Genomic DNA, 23,838 nt, shown 5'->3' on the forward strand with positions numbered 1-23,838 from the left:
TAGTGAGACACGGTCTCAAAAAAAAAAAAAAAAAGGGGGGGGGGGGTTGGGGATGAGGCTTAGTTGTTAAGCACCTCTGGGTTTGTTCCCTGGTACCAAAACAAAAACCACCATTATGACCATCATGTGTAACAAATATTCACACACACAAAAAAGTCAGTTTTTTAAGAAATTTTAAATGTGATAAACAGATGCTACTTTTCTTGCAGGAGAAAGTGATTTTCATTTAAAGGAGAAATATTTATAGTAAGTAACTTAATTTCTGATACAATAATTCATACTTTTCTTCTCTTATCCCATTTTTAAGTCAGTGACAAAACTAATAGTTTAGAAATGACACCATAGGATGAACTTTATTTTAAAGCTCATAAAGTTTTCACAATCAGTTACAACAGGATCAACATTTCTTCCATTTCACGCCTTCACATGACAATGTACTGTGTAATGAGAGAACTTTTAAGTTTTTGTTTTGCATGCTGCTAAACACATTTTACTAGCTTTGTTATTCACTGGATTTTTTTAATAATGAAAGCAAAATCATTCTATTGGACAGAATTAATTTTTGAAAGCCCTTATAAAATCAGACTTAGTCTTGTTTATAAACATCCACACCCACACACATGCTGAAATGGAGAGCAAAATGCAAGAAAACTACCTTGGCAGAACAAATGCTTAGATTTTAATCCCAGCCCTCTTGAATAAGCAGTACAGTTTTGTTTCTCCAAAAGACAGAAGTCAGTTTCATCCTCAGTGATGCAAATGGTAATACTGCACAGAAGCTTAGTATGAATTCACAATTCCACAGGAATCTCAAAGTTACCAAGGCAATTTTCCCTTTTAGGATCATAAAGACTACAGACTTAAGCTTTTTTCTTTTCCATATAATACACAAAATCTCTAGACATCCTTAAAAAAGAAAATATAAATAGTCTCAGTATGTTATGTAGAATCACATACTATGACAAAAATATTTCATTAATTGAAGGAATATGCCGATTTAATGTCACCTAGTCCAAGTCCATATTGACAGAGCTTTTCTCATTAGGGTAACATTCACCATTCTGATGTGGAGGTTCAGCACCAAAATTATTTTTGCCTTCTAAATCTTCTTCCTTTTTATCAATATTTGGGCCATTTGGAGTTCTTTCCAGTTTGGGTGATTCGATTTTTGGTTTTGGTTGTGTTACAACAGGCTCACAAGCATTGTTCAATTCCTAAGAAAACAAATAATCAGATTTACTCGGATCCTATCAGTTTACTTTCAATTATTTCTCCAAATACCTGACCCAGCATTTTTCTATTAATTCCAATTATCCATATAAGAATTTCATTTTATTACACTTGCCCCAAACCATATAGCTCGCAGTCCAATCAAAAGAAAAGTGGGCATTCTTCTGAATCTCAGAAAGTCATCGTATATTCACCTGGGTCCTCTCCACAGCATGGGATTTCCTAGCCCTTCTTTACCCTAAAGTGTCTTCCAAGAGCTCACGTGTGGGACAACACAGGAAGGTTCAGAGGAGAAATGAATGGGTTGTTAGAGTCTTAACCCAATCAGTGAATTGATCCCTGATGGGATTAACTGAAATGGTAGGGTGTGGCTAGAGGATGGTGGCTTTGGAGTATATTTTTATCTGGCAAGTGGAGTCTCTCTGCTTCTTGATCACCATGATGTGAGCTGCTTCCCTCTGCTACTCTCTCCTGACATGATGTTCAGCCTCACCTTGAGCCCTGAGGAATGGAGCCAGCTTTCTAGGGACTGAGCCCTCAAATAAACGCTTCCTCCTCACAGTTGTTCTGGTCAGATCCTTTAGTCACAGCAGCACAAATGCTGACTGAAACACCCTACTTCATTTCCCCCCTCAGCATGTAACACCATCTGACACGTCATGTAACACCATCTGACACGTCATGTACCTGGTACTACTGGTCTTCCTGCCCTAAGAACATGAGTGCCAGAGAGGCGGGGATATTACTTTGTATACAGAATGTTTTAAGTCCTAGAAAAACTGTTGACACGTGACATGAACTCTACAAACACACAGTTGAACTCAATCAATAAATGGAACTCAACTGAAATCTATGAAGCCATCTAAATTTTGTGATAGCAATAATGAACTAAGAAAGTCTGTCTTACGAAATCCGTAAGAGAACCCAGTAGTACACATGAGACATTAACACTTACCTTGACTTTTGCTTTTATTTCATGAGCCCGTACAACTGGATCCTGGTCAAGACTCTTCTTGGCCTGAGCATTCATGATACTGTTCATCCACTCCATCACCTCATTAACTGACTTCTCAACCTTTTTCATTTCAGATTCATCAATATGGTTATATTTCTCATCCTAAACAGAAAAAAATATACACTATAAAATTACATACTTAATAGTAAAAAAATAAAAAAATCGAATTTGGCCCAATTTTCCACAAAGTTCAAATCTACTACCTGGTCTCAAATACCAAAATTTCCTCACTTATGAATATTTAACCCTTGATCAAAACTGCTCAGCCTAAATGCTAGCTTATCAGAATCCAAGTTAACCCTCAGTATGTACAAAAAAGCTGGACTACCTTGTTTCTGAAGTCAGCAGCTATCTTGGCATAGTGCTGCAGCCTCTGTCCCAGTTCCTCAAACAATTTTGGTCGTTCTTCAGCTTCTTGAAATCGGACTTTAACTGGTGTGCCAATTTTCTAATATAAAATACAATAAATTAATAGTTGCTACAATTGTACTTTACACATCTGTTGTTTAAAACACAAGTACCACCTTTTTAGGGGAGAACAGCCTACCATCAACTCTTCCAACTTGTCAACATATGCCTGCTTAGCCTGATCCTCTCCTTCTTCATAGAGCCAGTCCTCAGTCTCCGTGAGGAGTCTCAAAAAATTCTGGTGTTCCTTATAAGGAAAACACAAGATTAGAGGCAGTCCCGCTTCAGGAGTCTTTACAACAAAACAAAAGGCATCTAAGAAACACTGAAGACCAGCCAGCTCCTCCTCCAGGAAGACACTCGAGTTAGCCTGGCCTCCCTTCACTGAAAAATACCAACACCCTGTTTAGCTCTAAATATTTGGCATGAGGAACTCACAGATATTGTGTAGCTTCTGTCTGGATACATAGGGACTTTTCAGTGTTTTTGGTAACCAGTCTCCTAACTTAACATACTGCATCTTAGAAGCCCACTTTAAGGCAATTTATATATTGAACTACAACTGGTTATAAATGAGCAATTATGTGATTATTCTCCAAAACAATGATGTCTCAATTATTCATTTTCTATTCACTTCCCAAACTCTCAAATATTGAAAGGGAAGCTATACCAGTTATTAATCCAATCACTGAACACATTTAAAAAGATCATTACCAACCTATTCATACGAGGTATGTACTTCTAGCCTCTTGAGACGTAGCTTGTTGGGTCCCCCTAGTTCAGAATCCCAATGTAAAAACCCCAGGAAATGCCAGGGCAGGGCCAAGAAGTGAACTACACTAGAAAAGCCCACAGACCTTCAGACTAGTACTTCAGAATTAACCCCTCACACTATTTTAAAGTCTCCTCCTTCTCAGTCGTGCTTCTGGGATTTACTCAGAGCCACACTGACCAGGAAGGGGGCAAAGCGCTAAGAAGAGCAATGATGCTGATGACACAGTGAACGGCTGGGCAAGTCTTAGGGGAGAAGAGAAGGCTGCTGAGAGCACGGTGTCCTCTAAAACCCTGATAAAAAGGTCTGAGGCCTTTGAAACAAGGATTATCTTTATCTTTTTAGCCTCTGTAACTGAGATGCCACAGAAGTGAAGTGAATATCTGACAGGTTCTCTTATGGATGGTAAAAGCAAGTTACTAAACTCGCCGGGGTAAACCAGAATAACATGAAACTGCACGTCACTAGAAAGCCTCACTTCTCTACAACTTTGTTTACATAATTTCTACTTTTGTATTAATTTATATTTTTGAAAAGCTCAAGTTACATAACCTAGAAGTATAAATGTCAGAATCTTTACATGAGACTATCTGAATAAAACAGCTCTAAAACTTACTTGCTCACATATAAATTTTTCATATGGTCCACACAGCTTGTCCCTGAACTCATACACATATTCCTCCACTGCATTTTTAGCATCATTTCTTTCTTTTTCCAATTTATCCTGCATTATCATCTTCCCCTGTCAGCAAACAGAAAAGGTTATTATGATCTTGCAATAACCAAGTTAATTTTTTAACTAGTTGTTATTTTTATGGTATTGGAGATGGAACCCAGGGCCTTCCTTGCACATGCTAGACAAGTGCTGCACCACTGAGCTACACCCTGGCCCCAACTCTAGTGTGAAGTTGTTTCCTTTTTAGCATATAATAAATACAATTTTGTCTTCCTGTATGGTTGTACCATGTTGGAATTAATACCACCAATGTATGATCACACCACTTTGCACTACATTTAAAAATGTAAATAGACTATAATTTACTGGTAAGAGTTCTAATCATGATGCTCCAACTCAGTAAAAGGGTATATTATTTACATATTATATATCATTTACACAGAATCCTAGAGTTTCAGACTACAAAAAAGCACCAAATGTTGTTGTTAGAATTATTTCATGTGGACTAGATTCCACCCTACTACATGCACTCTGTGCTGGGATAGTCTCATCCAATTTCTTCAAAAGAACAGAGACAATCTTACAGCAAGAAGAACAACCCAGGAGCTCAATTAAGTATGCAAATTCATTGATTTTTATTTCATCCCTAAAACCATATAAAACTTGAGATATGGGAAAGAATTGTAACCCTTTATCAATTAGCAATGAGTAGTAACAGGGCCAAAACAGATACATATACTCCACAATAAAAAGGATTTAGTACTTACTTCTGTCTCAATATACATGTTAAGAAGGTCCTTCCCTAACTGCCAGACCAGGTTGGCTTCAATAGGTAGTTCTACATTCACCACCTTTATTTTGGGTTTTTTAGCTTCTGGAGGCTGGTCAACTTTCTTTTCATTTGCCTTGGGAAGAAGTAGAAAAAAGAAATGGAAAAATTCTTAAACAATTCTTGAAAAACAAAAATCCATCGTACTTACTGATAAAACAAAATCCCTTAAATCACCAAGATTATCTATTCCAAACTACCCATTTTAAATCAGGGCTTCAAGTAAACTTAAATATGCCCTCCTTTATAGATTGGGATTTTTTTTTTCTTCTTAAATCTTTGCTGTTAATGTTTTTCTACACAGGTCTTTACTTTCCAATCCTTTTAAAGCAGGTTTGTGAATCTCAATAGTTAAAATTTTTAAATTACCAGTAACTTTATAGTCTAGAATCTGACAATAACAAACTTTTTACCTTTACTTTTTTGATGTTAAGATTTACTCAATTCCTAACATTGTATTTTGGTCACTATATCCCAGTATTAGCACTACACTGAATGCCTTTAAAAATTCATTATGTAGACACACACTTGTATTATTTCCACCATTTGCCTTTGAGTTATGTGATTCCTTAGCAATTCTGCAAAGTGACAAGAAATTCTTAAAAGTTTTAAAGTAACGAACAGGATGATGATGCAAATAATACAGGCTGAACATCCCTAATCTGAACTGATCCCTAATCTGAATAGGATGATGCTGCAAATAATACTGAACATCCCTAATCTGAAGTTTCAAAATCTGAAACTCTTTCAGTATCCACGTGATGCCTGCCACAAGTGGAAAATTCCATAGCTGATTTCATGTGACAAGTCACAGTCAAAACAGATGCACTTCAAATACTGAATACAATTAACTTTAGGCTATTAAGTATATATGAAACACATATTTAGTGTTAGATTTGAGTGCCATCCCCCAAATATTTCATCATGTACACTAAATAGTGCGGATATTCTAAAACCCCAAATCCCGTGCTTTTCAGATAACGGATACAGTAGGTTTTTCAAAATATGTAAATACAGGGCTAAAGAAGTATTTCCTGGGACCTTCAATTTTCCAAGCCTTTTCTATGTATTTCCATTTCTTCAGGTACATAGCACATTTCCTGCCACAAATGACAAACAACATAATTGAGAAGATTCGACCATAAAACAAATTAGATGATAACCAAGGTGTACAACATGTATCCAAATGGCTAGAACTGGAAAATGGGAAAAGCACAGCCCACGAGATACAATAATCACTGTCATGAGATGATTCATGTTATAGAGGACATTAAAACCGTAGGCACTTGACTCAAGAAACTGGGACTAGGACAGTCAATAACTTGACTAAAATTATTGATGGGACTATAATCACGTCTGCCAGACTCATGTTCCGGCGTTCCTTAGAGATCACTTATCCACTAAATGCCATAAGCTGAATCACCAGTGGTGTTCTAGTCAGCCAGCCTGTGGGCCTAGGTCTTCTTCCTTCCAGTGGATATGCGACCCCTCACATAGTGAGCATGCTGAGGGCATGATCCACAAGAAGGAAAAGTGAATCAGATGATCCCCAAACCCTGCAAGACACACGAATGCAACAGATCCTCAGGGAACAAAATAGATGACAGGACACAAATGGCAGCTGAGTAAAGGTAAGGCAGAACAAAACAAACCAACTACCCACGAAACCAAGATAATCACGAAATGGTATCCCAACACAGAACGGAAGAGGAAACTCCAAGTGAGTGTGATAATGTTCTAAAGGGCTGAGACTGTAACCCCACCTACCACTAAGAACACAAGATTCTACCCAATGCCATCTGCTAGACAGGTACTGAGACTATTTATCAGCACAAGCTAGTTAATGCTCAACTCTAATCTAGGGGATTAGTTGAAATTAAGTAGGTATTTTTCCAAATAACCACCCATCACCACATGACTTGTTAACAGGGGAAAAAGGCAGCAGTTGTTAGAAATCAGTCAGAACCTACTGAGCATATTAAGAGCCCTGGAGATTAATCACAGCAAATTAAAAACTGGAAACTCTTAATTCACATAAAATTCATCTTAACCCCTATAAACAATTCTGTGACGTGCCCGAGTTAAAAAACAAAACAAACAAACAAAAAAAAAACACCCTTATCTTCAGAAAGGAAGAAAATCCAAACTACCAACAATAGACTGGTAATTTACATGCCACCTGGAGAGAATGAACGTCTGCAAAGTAAAAGGGTGTTTATTTCTCGATATCCATCAGACCATGAGCTTGAAAGATTTGATTAGAAGCTGTCATTTTCAAGGGACACTATACAACTACTTAATTTAGCTTCCAATACTTATGTGGAAGAAGGGAAGAATAATTTCTTTGAAAATGCGATCTGATTATTTAATTACTCAAATTTGACAGATAACTTGAAAGGAGAAAAAAGATTTAACTCCTATAGCCCATGTATTTATCATCTGATTAACTCAAGTGAGACTGATCATCCACAGTGGGATGTATCTTTCTGCCTCTGGCCTTAGCAAATACCTCTCCGCCCTTTAGAAGACAACAAACACTTTGCATTAGTCTCTTGTACTTGGGGTAGCAGTTAATCAAGAGACACTTTTAGGTCTAAAGCAGAATATTCAATTTCCTTAGCTGAGCTTGAGTACCTCTATATCTGGTTTTAGATGAATAACACAGAAAATGAACAGAAAAAAATCTACACAGAATAAAATCATTTGGAGCTTGCTCTTAAAACTTCAGATTTAATATCATTAACGATTACATGTTGCAACATCGTCTAATGGAATGAACTAGAAGAGTCACTCACTTTGTCAGCATCTGGGATTTTGTTTTCTTCTGAGGTAAGTTCAGGTGAAGGGGGAGACTGTGAGGTTTGTTGACCATCAGTTTGTACCTGGGGCTGTGTTCCAGCTTCACTGTTGTCTTGCTGGATATTTTTCTGAAATGAAAGCCCAGGCACAAAGGATGTAGAAAGCAGGTGTACTTGTATGAATTTATAAAGTCACAGGGCACCAAAGACAGTACACTCAATTTCTGAACTCGTAACAGGTGGGCAGAAAAAGTACCGGATAAAAGCAAAACGAACACAAAATACCCGGAAACTTCTTAGAAAATTTTAACCTGTAAGAAATTCTGTGAATGTCAGCAGTTAATACAGTTAAGTAACACAGCTAAGCATTTGACTGATTGTGACAATCAAGAACTCCCCTCCAAGAAACTTTCATCTAACTGTATACAGATATTAGTTCTCAGAAGCACAGGCAACAGGCTTTCCACTCAAGGCCTCTTTCCCAGAAACAAAATTTCCAAAACCTAGTTTCACCAGCAGCCGTCATGCATCGACATTACCTCCATTTCCATTTATTAAATAGCTTCATAAAATGGCCAACTGTCAGTCATTCCAGGGCTTATCATTCAGCTTACAGATATCTGAGACCCTCTCCATCCCACTTTCATCTTGTGACTCAGACATTTGTACCTCAAAGACTCTTTAGGATAAAGAATAAATGCTACATGCTACATGTTACCAATCCTGACTAAAACTCTGCTAAAAGGAAGAAAAATGAAGCCTATTAATTTTCCGATCTTTCTGTAGTAGCCCCCATCTCCAAACAATCAGTGCTTGTTATGATCTTTGGGAGAAGCTTAAAATTCTAAGTTAACATTTTCTGTCTAATCTTGAAATCACCCATATCTTTCTTTCAAAGCTTCAAAAATCTAAAGCAGACACTGAAGTACTGAGAAGCAAGGCACCACTGATATCCAAAAGGTACTAAGAGACTGAGACAGTGACACTAGCCATACAACTCATTATTGTAAAGAGTTTCTAGATGAGACTAAAACTAAGGGTTTAGATGTTGCTTCAATATTGTGGGAATGATTTAACAGTGACCGCTTGATACCAACACTGCCCTTTATCTTAACCAAAACACTACACTACCTGTTCATTAAAGTGATTTCTGATTAAAGCCCAGAAATAAACAAGTTCTGGAACACCGAAGACAAATTTGCCATACAATTAAAAACATTTTCTTTTTCAGCTTTACAATACTGCCGAATAGATTAAGTAGTAGTCTTTTTTTGATATCCATCAGTCAACATTTGACTTAATGTATAGTCTTAAAAAAAACTAAGGAAACTTTACTTCAATTAAATTATATACCAGTTATTTTAAATTCAGTTATAAAGAACTTAATCATAATACCTAAATTCTTGTATATTACCATAAACTGGCGAACTATTATTACAGAAAATTCTGATCAAAATTATTCATGAAGAGAAAAACATTTTGACCCTTCTCTGACAGCTTAGAATTAAGTCCATTCTATATTCAAATGCAAAGATTTATCAGCTAACTTACATCAGTGTCCAAGTTTTCTGGTGGTCTCTGATTTGGACACTCCATGTCTGTTTCAACAGAAGATACTTCATTCTCCTCAGTTGGTACTTTCTCCACCATAGATGCTGTAGAGATGGTAAAAATGCCATGGGTGTTGACTCGCACTTTGACTTTCACTCTAGATTTTTCTCCATCCTTCTGTGCAGAAACATTCTGAACTACAAAGCGGCCTAGAACAAAAAGAAATAAGACAATTTTAGAGTTCAACCTAAACCTCTATACAGTAGGCAAATGCTAAGAAATATAGCTTAGAAGTACAATTTCAAAATCTTCTCCCTTGACCCAACTTATAAGGTACACTATGATCTCAAAATACACATATTAATTGTACAGCATACATACAATTCTTAAGATTAGTCTTGAAATACCATAAAAATCTCACAGGGAAGGATCTTCTCTTGGCTATTCAAGCATACACTAGGCAGATATGGGTTTCAGATAACAGTAATCAAAAGCAATTTCTGTTTCCTTCTATCCAATTTCTGTAGATGGATAAGCACAAACAAGACTTGAAAATTTTTCAGGTTTAACATATGTGCTGATTTTTAATCCCATGATGTCTTTTAGCGAATACTACTTTTCTGATTAAAAAAACAAATATTTTAAATATGGAAAGCAAGCTAAAACTTGTATCAATGCCTAAAATTATTATATGTAATAGAATGATTCCACATCTTTATTTAGTTAATGCTTTACAGTGGATCCTGGTTGTGTAACCTGCAACAAGTTACCTAACCATCAATTATTTCTGAGGACCAAGTTAATTTTTAAATGAGCACTTTACTATAGAACCAAGTGTTTATCATCTCCAGCAATAGTATGGTTATTACAGATACCACTGAACTTTTGGGAAATAGTTTGAAGCTATTATGTGCAAAGCATCAAATTAGTTGAGTATTAAATTTAAGGTGCTATCTACACAAAAACACAGAAAGTTACAGATTTAATTACTGGGTCAGTGAAAGATGCCAGACTAGACCTTGATCAACTGTCACATCACTAGTTCAGGAAGTAACATTTACTCTCAGACATCCAAGAAGACTCTCAGGAGAGTGGGATGTAACATGGCTCTTTCCATGTGTACAAGGTTTTCAGTTTGGGTAAACATGAAAAATTAGATATGCCAAATTTAAAGGTTAGATTTTATCTTCTGCACAATGGAGAATTAATGCACAGAATTCAACCTACCAAAAATCTTACAGTATAATTTCTCATGCTATTTTGCTACCAATAAATTTGTGACAAATGTTTGAAAATAAAACAAACTGTGGGTCAGAACATTTTAGTCTTTAGTCAAGAAACAAAACACAACTGGTCAGGTTGGACCCTTCAAAGAGTTTCTTCAAAAAAAGGGATGAGGGCAAGGTTAAACCCCGAAGAGGACCTAGCAATACTGCAAATTTTATCTGTAGTCTAGGAAACAGACAGAATTTACTATGAGCAAAAGTGGATGGACAGTGTCCAACCTCCCAAAGAAAAATGCTTCTCTAGAAAAGGTTACAGTACAAAATCCTTAACAATCTGAGTGATATTTTGCATTGGAAGTGTCATCCTGAAATAAATTTCACCGAGAAGAAAGGTTAACAGTAGGAGCTGGGATTGTCGCCCAGGGGTAGAGCACTTGCCGAGCACGTGCAGGGCCCTGGCTTTGATCCTCAGCACCATATATAAATAAACATACAAATAAATAAATGTATTGTGTCCAACTACTACTGAAAAAATAAAAATAAAATAAAAAAAGAAAGGTTAACAGTAAAAGTAGCCAGTAATCCTTTTAAGTATGGCCTACGTCAGAAGTAGGAAAATACCTGACATGTTCCTCAATCATTACTTGAAAACGACAACAGAACATGCAAGTCATATCTGTATAGGCCAGTAAAATGAACCCGTTTCACCATCAACATGATTCTAAACTGAAAATGTTTTCACATGGAATTCTCTTTCACTGAATATTACTAAGAATAAGAAAAAATTTAAATGTCTACACTGAATGGTAAGCTACATCTTCAACTCAAAGAGCAAAATATATAGAATTAACTTCTTACCTATTTTTGCTTCTGGATATGGGACTCCTAGTGGATCAGAATAGAAAGCTTCTAGCTCAAAAGGCCCCCTTCTCAAGAAGGTGAGAACTTTGGAGAAAGGAGCAGCATGGTTTCGACTAAACACTTCATGAACACTAGAGAAGAAAGGAAAAAATACTCAGTATTTCAAATATGTGAACTTATTTTGCTATATAAACAGAGAAGAGACATTCTAAAATCTGTCAATTTTATCTTATTTTAAAGTACCAAAATTAGAGATGTTTTAATAGATTTGGTTGTTGAAAATCACAGGTAAGCACTCTACCATAAAAGTTATTTGTTCATTTACCTTTTATATATTAAAGACAACATCTACTACATACCCTTCAGTATCTTCTGAGTCGTGGTTCCAGACCAAAGATATTGGAAAAGGAACTGCATCTGTGACGGAAAATTCTCTAACTTTAAAAGCTGGGGAAAGGATCGCACACTTGAAGGAAAAATATGAAAAGAATTATCATGAGCTTATGATTAATTTCCACTCATCTTTTAAAATAAAACTCAATTCTAATGGGATGGACAGGTTTTAGGTGAAATTCAAAACTACTTACAGCATATGTCATCTTAAGCACAAATGATTTATTTACTACCCAAATACCATGTCAACCACTAGAAAGGCAGATCATACCTTAGGACAGTAAATGTTAATCAATACCAAGCTTTATAGGATTAGGAAAAAACATTGGTTTTTTCCAAAAATGCCTTGCTTATAGCAATGTCACTTAAAAGCTGTTTCTCTTTTGAATGTGTAGATGCACAATGGAATGTGTAAATACACAGACAATTCTGTCCATATTACTTTTCAAATGTTTAAAAACTAAAAAGGGGACTAAGGAGTGGTAGCAATTACTTGAGACGCTAAAGTAGGAGGATTATTTCAAGTTTGAGACCAGTCAGGGTAACTTACTGAAACCCTTTCTCAAAATATAAAATAAAAAAGGGCTAGAGATGTTGCTCAGTGGTAGAGCACCCCAGGGTTCAATCCCCAGTACTACAAAGAACCAAACAAAACTGAAAAGGGTAAAACTAAAAATGTCCATATTTTCTAGTAGTTTTATGAATGAAAAGAATAATTTCAAAATTGGGACCAATAAACATCCAAGTCAGGTGGAAGGTTCACATTTAGACAAAGTATATAAAAATCATAAATAGATGAACCAAATATCTAATTAGTATGATTTCTTTCCAAAGAGATGCCAAAATTAGGTCTTTTTTTGGGGGCGGAGGGGGAGTGAACTTAACAGTACTCAACTACTGAGCCTCATTCCAGCCCTATTTTGTGTTTTATTTGGAGACGGGGTCTCACTGATTTGCTTAGCGCCTTGCCATTGCTAAAGCTGGCTTTGGACTGTGATCCTCCTGTCTCATGTATCAGCCTGCCGAGCCGCTGGGATTACAGGAGTGTGTCACCACACTGGGCTCAGAATTAGCTTTAAGAAAACTAGGAACCTCCAACATTTGGGGGAATCAGTTAAGGAGGCTTGTTCCAATACTAAGTTTTTAAAAAAACCAAAAATCCAATAAAACATACTATAACAATACAAAGGGTATCATTACTAAGTATCTACATATTTTTCCTAAGTATTAAAAGGCAGACACTCTGAAGATCTTTGTTTACAGAATCTCATTTTATGTTATAAACCTTCTAACTACATCACAGTTAATCCAATGTGTTAACTTTAGTTAAAACTATTTAATTATTCATATTGCCTATCAATACTCTAAATATATGTTTTATTGTACTAATAATGTCTAGGTTTGGTGCTTTTGCTTCACTAAACTAACTTTATACTTCTGGGCTGCCTTCTTATTCTATAAGCAGGTTAAAAATCAATTTGGGGTGTAAGAGGGTCCCTATTTTCTAAAACCATGTGAAAATCTATTCCTTGTGACATCCCACTTAATTCTCTCCCGTGTTTTACCATTAACTGTCACTGCCACACTGCTAATTAGTGCTTTACAGCTGTTTTCTATGATCCCCTCAGAAACATATCTTTTCTAATTCTTGTTTGAGAAACACCAACTTAGTTGTTCTAAAGTTTATTGGCTCTTCCAGATTTGAACGTCCTTGTCTCCTCCACAGCCTATGGATTCACTGAAAAGTAACTTCCTTCTGCAATCTAATTAGATACAAGGCTCTGTTTATTAAATTACCCATCGTCATGAAAATCAAGTGGGAACTGTTTAGGAACGCACACCAAGAGCAAGCAGGGCTGAGAAAATACCTGTAGCGCACATCCTCTGGCTACTGCTTCATCGGCATTGAGAGTTGTGCTAATATCTTTTCCAAAGAATTTGGCAATTTTTTCTTTCACTGCTGGAATTCGTGTAGTGCCTCCAACTATCTCAACAGCACTCACATCTTCTACTTTGAGCTGGGTTTGTTCCATCAATGAATAAAGGGGTACTTCTATTTTTTGCAGGAGTTCAGCACAGAGTTCTTCAAATTGTGACCTTAGCGAATAAGAGAAACACTTTTTCATTCTTTCCTCCAAATACCCTAGATAAACCTAAATTAAATGCTACCATAGTTTGTAACCCCTTTTCCTTTGTAAATATGTAAAATAGGTACAGGAAATGGGCTGGGAAAAAAAATCAGATCTACAGTTATTATTAGAAGAAATTACTTTAATATTCTTACAATTGCCATGTTAGTTCCCAAATGTTTTATGTGATCTGATTCTCATTACCTTAAATATTTATTTCCATTCACATCAAAATATCTATGAAACTATTATTTAATTATTGGTCCAGGACTACCAAAAAGTGGAGAACAAAAACAAAAAAACTTTCTCATCAGATTACTTAGAAGATATTTTTGAAAACCCTCTTTGAAGAAGTGCCCCTAAATTCTAATGGTGATAAAACACTGACTTTTCAGTCATACGCCATGTAGCACAGGATCCTGAAATGTACCCTAAGAATCCTAGTTACAAGTGACACCTGGGCTATAATTTCAGCAAGAAGTTACATTGATTTCATCTGCAGAACTCAAGACACACCTGTTCATCTTTCCTGAAACATCTTTGTCATTCATAAAGCATTCAATATTCAGTGGTAGGTCCGTGCTGTTAGAGCTCATTAGCTTTTTCAATTTTTCACATTCCTGATACAGACGAAGGAGTGCTCGAATTTTGGATTTTGCATCCAACTTGTACTTAGTTTTAAACTCTGCACAAAAATGTTCCACTAACTTTTCATCAAAGTTCTTTCCTCCTAGGAAAGGATCAAAAGCTGTTCCCAGTACCTAAATTAGTTAAAACAAATAATCTGGTCATTTCCCATCATTTGTAATTAGAATCCTAAATATTGCTACTTAAACAACTGAAGACTAACAGGTTCACAACTTCTCATTTAAATTACAATAACATGAAATTCATCAATTGAAAGTAATGTAACTACAAAATACTAACAAAACAAAACCCCACTAAATTTCTAAGGTACTCTTTACTTTTAATTACTACGTACATCATTTTTATGTAGATCAATCTTAGCAACAATTCATATTGACATCTTTACCTAGAGCTCTTCATTACCAAGAATAGTCTGGGCTCATTAGCTTAAAAATCACAACAAATTCAACACTTCCTATATCTGGTCACACAGTTCCAATATATGCTTACCTTCAATTTTCCCTTGTTAAAAGCACAGGCAGACACTTGAAAAGCTGAGTGTCCCATATCAACAAAGACCACTATCCGAGGTTTCTCATCTGGGCTTGGGAGATCCTGCTTATAAATTCCATAATTCAAAGCAACTACAAAAAGTAAACTATGTTTCAATTCTTTGGTTTATACTTAGATATTTCATTGTTACAAATAATTACACACGCAGGAAAATTGACTATAAAACAATTACAGTGAAACCTTTTTATGTCTGACTTTACAATGACTTTCTGGAATCTATTATTCTCTTTCTGACTTTAGAACCATGAATGCTCTATCCTTTCTCCTTATATGGAAAACAATAATGGACTTACTTACATGGATACAGTATCGGACTCATTACACAATACTTACTTTTAACCATAACCTGCAGTGAGATTACTTATCAAAAAAAATAAAAAATAAAAAAATCTTACATAATTACAGCAACTGCAGTGCTTCTTGTTTCCTGAAGACTGGAGCATTAAAGGGTCTGTTATTTTCTGAACTTTGAAATCACTATACTTCTAAACAGGTATACCTAATAGCCTTTTAAAAACCTATTAGAAGTACACTGAAAATAACTCAAGTGTAAAAACTACTCTCCCTTTTTAGTTGATCAATAATAGTAATAAACTGATACAGGAGGAAATAATAGTAGTAGGCAAAGCAGTCACTGTTATCTACTGCATCTAGCACAATGCCTAACAGAATGTGCTTAAATCAATACCTGACAAATAATCAACTCCAGTTCTGAAAATATGAGGAAAAAATGTTACCATAATCAATTACTTGTACTCAAGGTAGCTTTGATGCCTAAACGTTAGGATTTGGGGAAAAAACTTGTTTCTTAACTATAAAAGCAATGTAAGGAAATAGTTAAGTTAAATCCAACCTGCCTAATTAAAAAAAATTATATAGGCCAGGCATGGTGTATGTACTCCATCGTTATATTCCAAACACCTGTATTCAGAGGCAGAAGGATCCCAAGTTCCAGCCAGCCTTGGCAATTTACAAGACACTACCTCAAAATAAAAAATACAAGGGGCTGAGAGTGTTTATTCAGTGGTAAACTGGCCCTGGGCTCAATCTTTAGTACCAAAGAAATGACTTAAAAAATAATTTAAACACACGCTTATATTTTATATACATATGAAATAATTTTCTAATAAGACTCATAAATTTAAGAAAGCACCAAACTCTCATTAATGACAAGTACCTAAAAAGCTGAATTTTTGCTTTCAGATCTAACGTTTTTTATAAAAGTGTTTTTACTTCTACATGAAAAAGTGTTTAGTAATAGCACCCAGAGTGTCATAACTTTTATGGGTTTTGTCACTTCTACAGACACACTTTCTTACCAGCTGTCATGTCATTCATGAGTCTTAAGCAGTTTAGGCCAACAATCTGTGCAGCATCTAATACAGATCGCCTCTCAGCATCTGTGAAGAAGGAGGGAACCTACAAACAAGGAAAAAAACCTTTTAGCTCACCTAGAACACAAAAATATTTAAATTCTTCACAAACCACTTATAATAAATTCACAGGAGTCCAACTAAGTAGGTGCCTAGCCAGGTCCCAAAACAGAAATAGAACTTTACACTTAATTTCCAGCAAGTTCCTTAACTTATAGAAACAGTAACTACTTTTGAAAAGATTGCCTTAAAATTATAACAGATTCTGAGTTACTTTATAATTCAGTAGACTGGTTAAGATTACAAATGTGCTTTTTGGCAAAGCATGTTGATGCTCCTGAAAGATAAAAGCACAAAAAGAGCAAAGGCTGAAGTTTCTGATGGTACTGGCTTATACCTCTAGCTGTAAGGACATTGATGAGGAAGAAAAATCAATACATTCATAGGATCACTCTAAAGTGATATATATATCATTAATAAAGGAAAACACCTAACACAAAACTTAGAGACTTCCTCATTTTTTTCCAAGTAATCATTGATATTTCAGAAAGAAATATCTCAATGACTACTGACTTAATTCTTTATTTTTACTAGAGATTAGTGATAGTGATTATTACTCTAAGCAACAGAGACAGGACTCGGCGTTACAGGAAAAATTCTAGCTGTTCTGCCATACACTTTCACATCCTAGGATATGCTGCCATAAAGGCTTCTGACTGTTCTGGGCAAGTCACAAGGCTCGCTATAATGCAGAAACCATGCTGAAATTAAGACCATTATAGACAATCCTACTGGAGAACATAACCACAGCAGACCAGTGATGCTAGTCATTTGTGAAAGCAGAATTTACAAATGCCTTTCTGGTATCAAAATAAAAGACTTTATCCTCTTCAAGTATTCTCTGATAATTTGCCTCTCCACTGAAGCTAGCAGAATTGCCAGTGATAAATATCTAGGTTTTACCATCACCACTAGGCTACAGTTTAAAACTCCTAAAGCTCTGGTTCTCAACTTTTGAGTTCTTTCACCTGTGGAAAGCTGAAAAGTACTAAAGCTGTCTGATACTGTTGCATTTAACTGCTACAGTATGTGACAGTCAATCTATATTTTCTAAATGCCCCACAGATTTCCACCTCCAGTTAAAACCTGTGTAGCTTCCAACAGGGTGTGGTGGCACATACCTGTAATCCCAGAAGCTCAGGAGGCTGAAGCAGGAGGATCACAAGTTCAAAGCCAACCTGAGCAAAAGCAAGGTGCTAAGCAACTCAGTGAGACCCTGTCTCTAAATACAAAATAGGGCTGGGGATATAGCTCAGTGGTGGGGTGTCTGGGAGTTCAATCTCTGGTACCAAAAAACAAACCCCCAAACAAGCTTTGTAGCCTCTAGCTAAAATACCACTCAGACCTACTTTAAAATAGTCCAGAACATTATTATCAATAGAATTTTGATCCCTAGTAATAAACCAGTTTTCACACATTTGATATTTCAATACAAGGCAAATTAAAACACAATTCCTTGCTGAATTCTACTTACTGAAATAACACAATCTGTGACTGGTTTTTTGAGGTTGTTTTCAGCCGTTTCCTTTAACTTAGTCAACAACATAGCTGTTATCTGTTCAACACTAAATAGATGTTCTTCATCCATGTACATTACCTATATTAAGGGAAAAAAAGGTTGTGAACGCTGTAATACTTAATGGTAAATGCTAATATTAACACAAAACATTCTTTCCTACAAAATCTGTTTTGTTGTTTCAAAAGGAGGAATAAAGGAAGGAGGAAGGGGTAAGAAAACCACCAAGACAGATTTCCCAAAGTTCTAGTCAAACCATTATAGATGGTAGTAAATTTCCATTGAAAAGATGAATCACTAGAATAAATATTGTCTGCTGATCATAAGACAAGAATGCATCTGGAAGTTAAAAAAAGATTCCTGGTTGTATTACACTATTGCTCTTCAAATCCAGCTGGATTGTCTTTGAACAGACATTTGTTTGATTCATGAACACCGTTTAGACTAAACACTATCAAATAAACCTAAAGTTTCCAACTGCCAAAAAGTTAGAACACAAATTATGTTATAGCAATATAATTATTGTCTGAATAATTCTCAATTTAGCACATACTTAACTATACTTTAAAAGGAATTATATGACAAACAAAACAATTAAGATATCTGAGGCACTCTTAAGAGCTAGTACTTTTCTCAATAGATTAAACAGTCTTCTTATTTAGAAACCAGTGGTTGCTCAGTTATATTACCTTTATTCCAACTCCACCATTTTTCATTGGAACCAAATCGTAACTTAAATTTTCCTTCTCCTTCTGAATGAAGGGGTCATTGAAAGTTCGACCATGAAATCTCTTAAAGTTAGACACGGTATTATTTGCATGAGTGATTTGCTGCAAAAGAAATTTGAGATTTTAAATTTCCCTAATTTGCTATCTACAGCAATTTAGCCATTTATACAACTCACACCAACCCTAGGTATGGACATAAACCCTCTCTAGGGCCCTACATTCCCATCATTGAATAGCTTATTTGTACTTTCTTCTCCTATAGAAAACATCTAAGGAAAACAGACGAGGGCAACCATGTCCGAACACACTTTAAAGCAGATTTTTAAAATCTACAAGATAAATTCCGAGACAATGCCAGTAACCCAGTAACTTTATTATTACTTTATTTTATTCCCCCCTAACTAAACTTGTTAATTTTTATATTCAATGAGTGAATGAAAAGGAGATTTGGAAGCACTACGGTCAAATCACATTTTTTTAAAGTTCACTTATTACACCAGGATACACGTTACTCCAGAATACATATGGATGGCTACTCTTCCTAGCAATAGTATGAGATAATAACTATATTAGAAGACGTAAGTTAGGATCATTCAAAATGTTTTAAAATGGCAATATTTTCAACTGCATGTGCTTATTTTTTTTCATTTGGGAGCCACAGTTTTTAAGCATGAGACTAAATTCATAGTATCTTACAACTGATACATGTTTGTTAAATCAGAGCATACTTAAAATTTGCTCAGTTTCTTTTGGCAACTTATTTACTTATATCTCAGATACAGAGGTTAAACAGAAATATTTGGTCAGAAATAGAAGAGAACTGGAGGGAAACATGCCAAATTGTTATAAGATGGTAATTTTTTAAATCCACTGTTTCAGTTAAATATTTTGGTTAAACTCTGGATTAAAAATTCTACTTTAAAGTATTTTTCATGCAAAGAAAAAAAACAAAAACTGGGACCCTTGTTTACACTAAGTAATTAAGATAAGAGACAAGAGCTATGACTTCTGTTAGCTTGAAGACACTTCGGATTTTTACTCCACTGAAGTTCCCTCTCCTTGTGAGTACCTCATTTTGAGTATGTATAACTATTTTTCTTCCCTATTCCCCTGTCATGTATCTCTTCCAACCTAATTAGCCACAATATAGTAGTAAAACATATTTCAGGGTTTAGGGTTTTGTTTCTTTTTAGCAATATTATTTTCTGTAATTAGACTTGTTTATGTTATTTCCTAAAGTCCCTGAAAAAGTATTTCATATATTAAAATCAATGTTGTTCAAAAAAATGTAAATTTTTTTGAACAACATTGTTCAAAAAAATCTTTCAAAAAAATTGTTCAAAACAATGTAAAACATAAATGAGAGCTTTATATATAACATTAAAAACTAATTAATAGGTGATAAAAAAAAAAAGGAAAAGTCTTCTTGTATCTTATATACTTCCTATTTCAATTCAGAACAGTCCCATTTCAAGTACTGACTATGCAGCCACAAGTAGCAAACAGCTACCATATGAGCACAGGTTTGGACAAAAAGTTCTCCTAGCCCCACTGAATTATTAAGTAACCTCAAAAAGCTTTTAAACACAGAAGCTTAGAGGTTTTTTCTATAAAAAGAATATTTAATTCTTAAATGAATATTGAGAAAAATGTCACCAAAAAATTTCAAGTGTCTTATTGGCAGGTTGGGAGGTTAAAGCAGATCTTATTCAATAGATCAAGAGAGAAGGAACACAACAGGAAAATAATCACATAAGGTTTCAAAAAGAATACCTGAATTACATTTTTAAAACTCAAAAACAGGTAAACTTAAGAAGACACTTGATACTCTTGTATGTATCTTTCAAACTCCTCCCCTTAAAAAAAAAATGGGCCAGAATTCTCTTAAGGAACATACCTGATTTTTGGCTGCAACTCCAATTGTTCTGTTTTTTGATCCAAATGATATGACTGATCTAGAAGAAATAAAAACCAAATGTTTCAAAACTGTTAAAAAAGCATAAGTGTGGACATTCTTAACTGACAAGGAAAATTCTAATAAAAATTGCCTCAAGGGTTATGTGTGGGTGTTTTGGAGGAAAGGTTCCCTTGAACTCAGTTCTGAGAATAAAATCTGGGTTGCAATCCTACTGCCCCAAGTCTGCTCACATCTTAGGAGATATTTCTCCCCACCTCAAGTACTAGTATCATCTGTGTGGTTCCCAATTACTAAGAACTAACATTAATTCAGGAAATATTCTGCATACTTAAAGAATATTATTAAACTTCACCCTATACAAAAATAACATAAATGTCACTGTCTACCTGTTTTTGTGCTCATATACCATCTGCCTCTCTAAGATTCAAAAGCTTTTATGTAAACCCAAGTAATGTACCTAAGTTTATGACTTTAGAGTTTAAAGAGCACAATAGAGGTTCCTATCTGGAGACTCTACTTAAAAAGTTACAGCAGAATGGAATATAAATGTTTGAGAGAAGAGATTAAATGAATTACATTAATTTAAATCTGCTTTGAAGAGATGAAAATGATTTGTAACCATGAGACAGCTTTCTCAGTAACAAGAAATGGAAATGCATAGCAACACAACAGAGGCAAGATCAAGAAAAGTCTTTTGAGGAGGAGGCAGTGATTAAGGTTTTGGATTAGAAAAGAGATCTAATTGTGCATTACTAATCCAAATCTAATCTAATTTTGGATTACACTTACTCCTACCTAGGTAAATGAGAGGAGTAAAATGGGAACACACTGAGGAAGTTTTAACTTGCTAAAACAGAATCATCCTGGACCTAGATTATTCCACCAGGTGCTAAATAGCATCCTAAAAGCCAGGGAGACATTCAAACAGAAGACAGACCTTTACAGTAGAGTCCAAACTGGTATCCTTCTAAACTCACTTGCAGACTGGATCTACTCATTTTCCAAGGGAATAATCAAATTGAAATAAATAGTAATTAACAGTAGTCAATGCAGTTGAATCAACAATCTGGTTTAACAAACATTCCCTCCTAGAATAGCTTTTGAATAGCTTTTCTTTTATTGGATCAAAGAGAACAAAGATGTAAGCTGCATAGGGATGAAAGTCTGAAATACTGTTATCTTTCTTACTAACCTCCAATTAAGAGTCCTGCACTGGCAAAAAAACAGACCACTATGGTTTTGCAACTCAGATGCATGGGAATAAGTCATCAGCAATATTAGCTTTTTTCCTCATTTCTCATTCACTTTAATAAGCGTTCATCTGCCCGCAAATAACTGTATAAACTCATTTTACCTTTGGGCTTAATGTTGCATTTTACAAATCTCTAGAAGACTTTAGCACATTTGAAAAAAAATAATTTCCTTGAAAAGCAAACAAATATTTTCATCAATGCAAAAATGCAGGTATGTTTGCATACATTTTCTTCAGAAAATAACCCCATGAAATAGTTGCTTTTTTAGTGTTTGCCCACCCCACGCTGCTGTGGAACATTAACATTTAAGTCAGAGAAAAACATCCTTCCTTCTCGTGGAGTTCCGGCTACAAAAGCAGGCAATTTTTATTGTCTCTTATTTCAACTCCGAAATTAAAAAATAAAAACTCGGGTCTAGAATTCTTATGAATGGCTCCGATAATGAACAAAAAAGGACGTTTACATCTCCCCAAAACGATTCTGGGTACTTGGACAAACAACATTAGCAACCGTGACAGCGGGTAAGGAGAGGTGGATTTATCTTTCACAACAGTGTTTCTGCGGTCGCTAACAACAGACTGCCGGCTCCCGGGCCAAGCAGCGGCACACAGGCTCTGGAAGCTTCCAGTTCACTTCGAGATTCATAGTGCGGAAGAAACGGCTCGGCCGCCCGGGCTCCGCGGTGTGCACAGATAGGCGCGGAGGGAGGAGGGCTGCCGGGGGCGGCTCAGCCAGCACCGAGAAGCCGGGTGGGGAAGCGGGGGCGGCTGCGGAAGGAGCCGGGCGAAGGCTGCCAAGCAAGCGGAGCGAAGTCGCGGGCTTTGCTGCCGCAGCCGGACCCCCAGAAATTCTGCCCAAATTGGCGACCCCGGGAGACCTGAGCTCCTGAGTGTCTAGCCTCGGCAAATCTCCGAGGCACCCCTTCCTCTCCCTCGGCGGCTGCGGCGAGCCTACACCCCTTCCCAGCCCCCACGAGGGGCGCGCCACTCCCCACGCCGCCTCCATCTGCCCGCGAGCTCCGAGTCCCCGGCGCTCTCCAGCCCCAGAACCTGTCCCCCCAGTGCCCTGCAAACTCCCACTTACGGGGTGCACCGGTCGCTGAATTCGTTGGCGATGGTCTCGATGCCCCCGGCCCGGGCCACCGCGATGTAGCAGCTCTGGGAGCCCACGTCCAGCCCCACCACCGACATGGCCGGCTCGCGGTCCGCCTCCGCCTCGGGTCTGGGTCTGCGCGCTGCTCCTTCTCGGCCGCTGCCGCTGCCGCCTCTAGCTCCAGCCGCGGGGCCGACTGCGCTTCTGTCACTCGGACAGACACACGGACACTCGGCCGGACGGGCGCCTCCGGATAGCCGGGGACCGCGGCGGCTGCAGGAGAGATGCCCCGGGAGAACGCGGCGCTCGGCCTCCGCAAGTCGCTACACAGCTCGGGCTGACTGTCTTGCTCGGCCGCCGCCGCTCGCTAGCACACCGGCGCCGGCGCCCAACAACCGACCCAAAAGGGGAGGTCCCTGTTCCTCAGCCTTATGTATCGCACTGATCAGAACTTTCCAGAATCTGCGGCATTTACTCACCGGCGCCTCCACCGGCCTCTCCACGTGCCACTTCCGCTTCCTTCTCGAGCCTTCTCGAAAGATTCTACCCAATGAGTAGCTGGTTCCCCGGGGAACGGCTGCCGTTGCCATGGTGTCAAGACAGCCGCGGCGATGCCATTGGCTGTAGTCAACCAGGTTGACCCTCCTCCGTCCCCGCCCACCCTAACCAAGGGCTCCTTGTCGTCTTAATAACAGGAACAGAAAAAAATGACTCGGAAACTCGCAGCATTCGTAACTGGCTACTGGGCGGTGATGCCCACCCTTAGACTATAAAGGGAAGCTAATCCGGCGGACGTGGACCCCACTTTGG

At 37.0% G+C, this 23,838-nt stretch overlaps 1 protein-coding gene across 2 annotated transcripts; it reads right to left on the bottom strand.

Moving 5' to 3' along the window:
* Positions 1 to 326: 326 nt before the first annotated feature.
* Positions 327 to 23,518, bottom strand: Hsph1 (heat shock protein family H (Hsp110) member 1). 2 transcript variants are annotated; one of them, XM_046454137.2, is made up of 18 exons: positions 23,020 to 23,515; positions 20,663 to 20,720; positions 18,727 to 18,867; positions 17,996 to 18,118; positions 16,408 to 16,507; positions 15,026 to 15,159; positions 14,405 to 14,649; positions 13,628 to 13,856; positions 11,726 to 11,832; positions 11,364 to 11,497; positions 9,280 to 9,488; positions 7,726 to 7,857; positions 4,869 to 5,006; positions 4,042 to 4,167; positions 2,793 to 2,900; positions 2,574 to 2,693; positions 2,186 to 2,347; positions 327 to 1,214 (listed from the first exon to the last, which is right to left on the bottom strand). In XM_046454137.2, the coding sequence occupies exons 1-18, from the start codon at positions 23,124 to 23,126 to the stop codon at positions 1,008 to 1,010; spliced, it is 2,580 nt and encodes an 859-aa protein (XP_046310093.1). In that variant the 5' UTR covers positions 23,127 to 23,515; the 3' UTR covers positions 327 to 1,007. The 2 variants fall into 2 exon arrangements, with proteins under 2 accessions (XP_046310093.1, XP_046310094.1); XM_046454138.2 differs by lacking the exon at positions 7,726 to 7,857 and having other exon boundaries at positions 23,020 to 23,518.
* Positions 23,519 to 23,838: the final 320 nt, after the last annotated feature.

The sequence above is a fragment of the Marmota monax genome, unplaced genomic scaffold (genome assembly GCF_021218885.2).
Source record: "Marmota monax isolate L192 unplaced genomic scaffold, Marmota_monax_Labrador192_F-V1.1 WCK01_AAM20220418_F8-fsc00011, whole genome shotgun sequence".
Taxonomy (NCBI): domain Eukaryota; kingdom Metazoa; phylum Chordata; class Mammalia; order Rodentia; family Sciuridae; genus Marmota; species Marmota monax.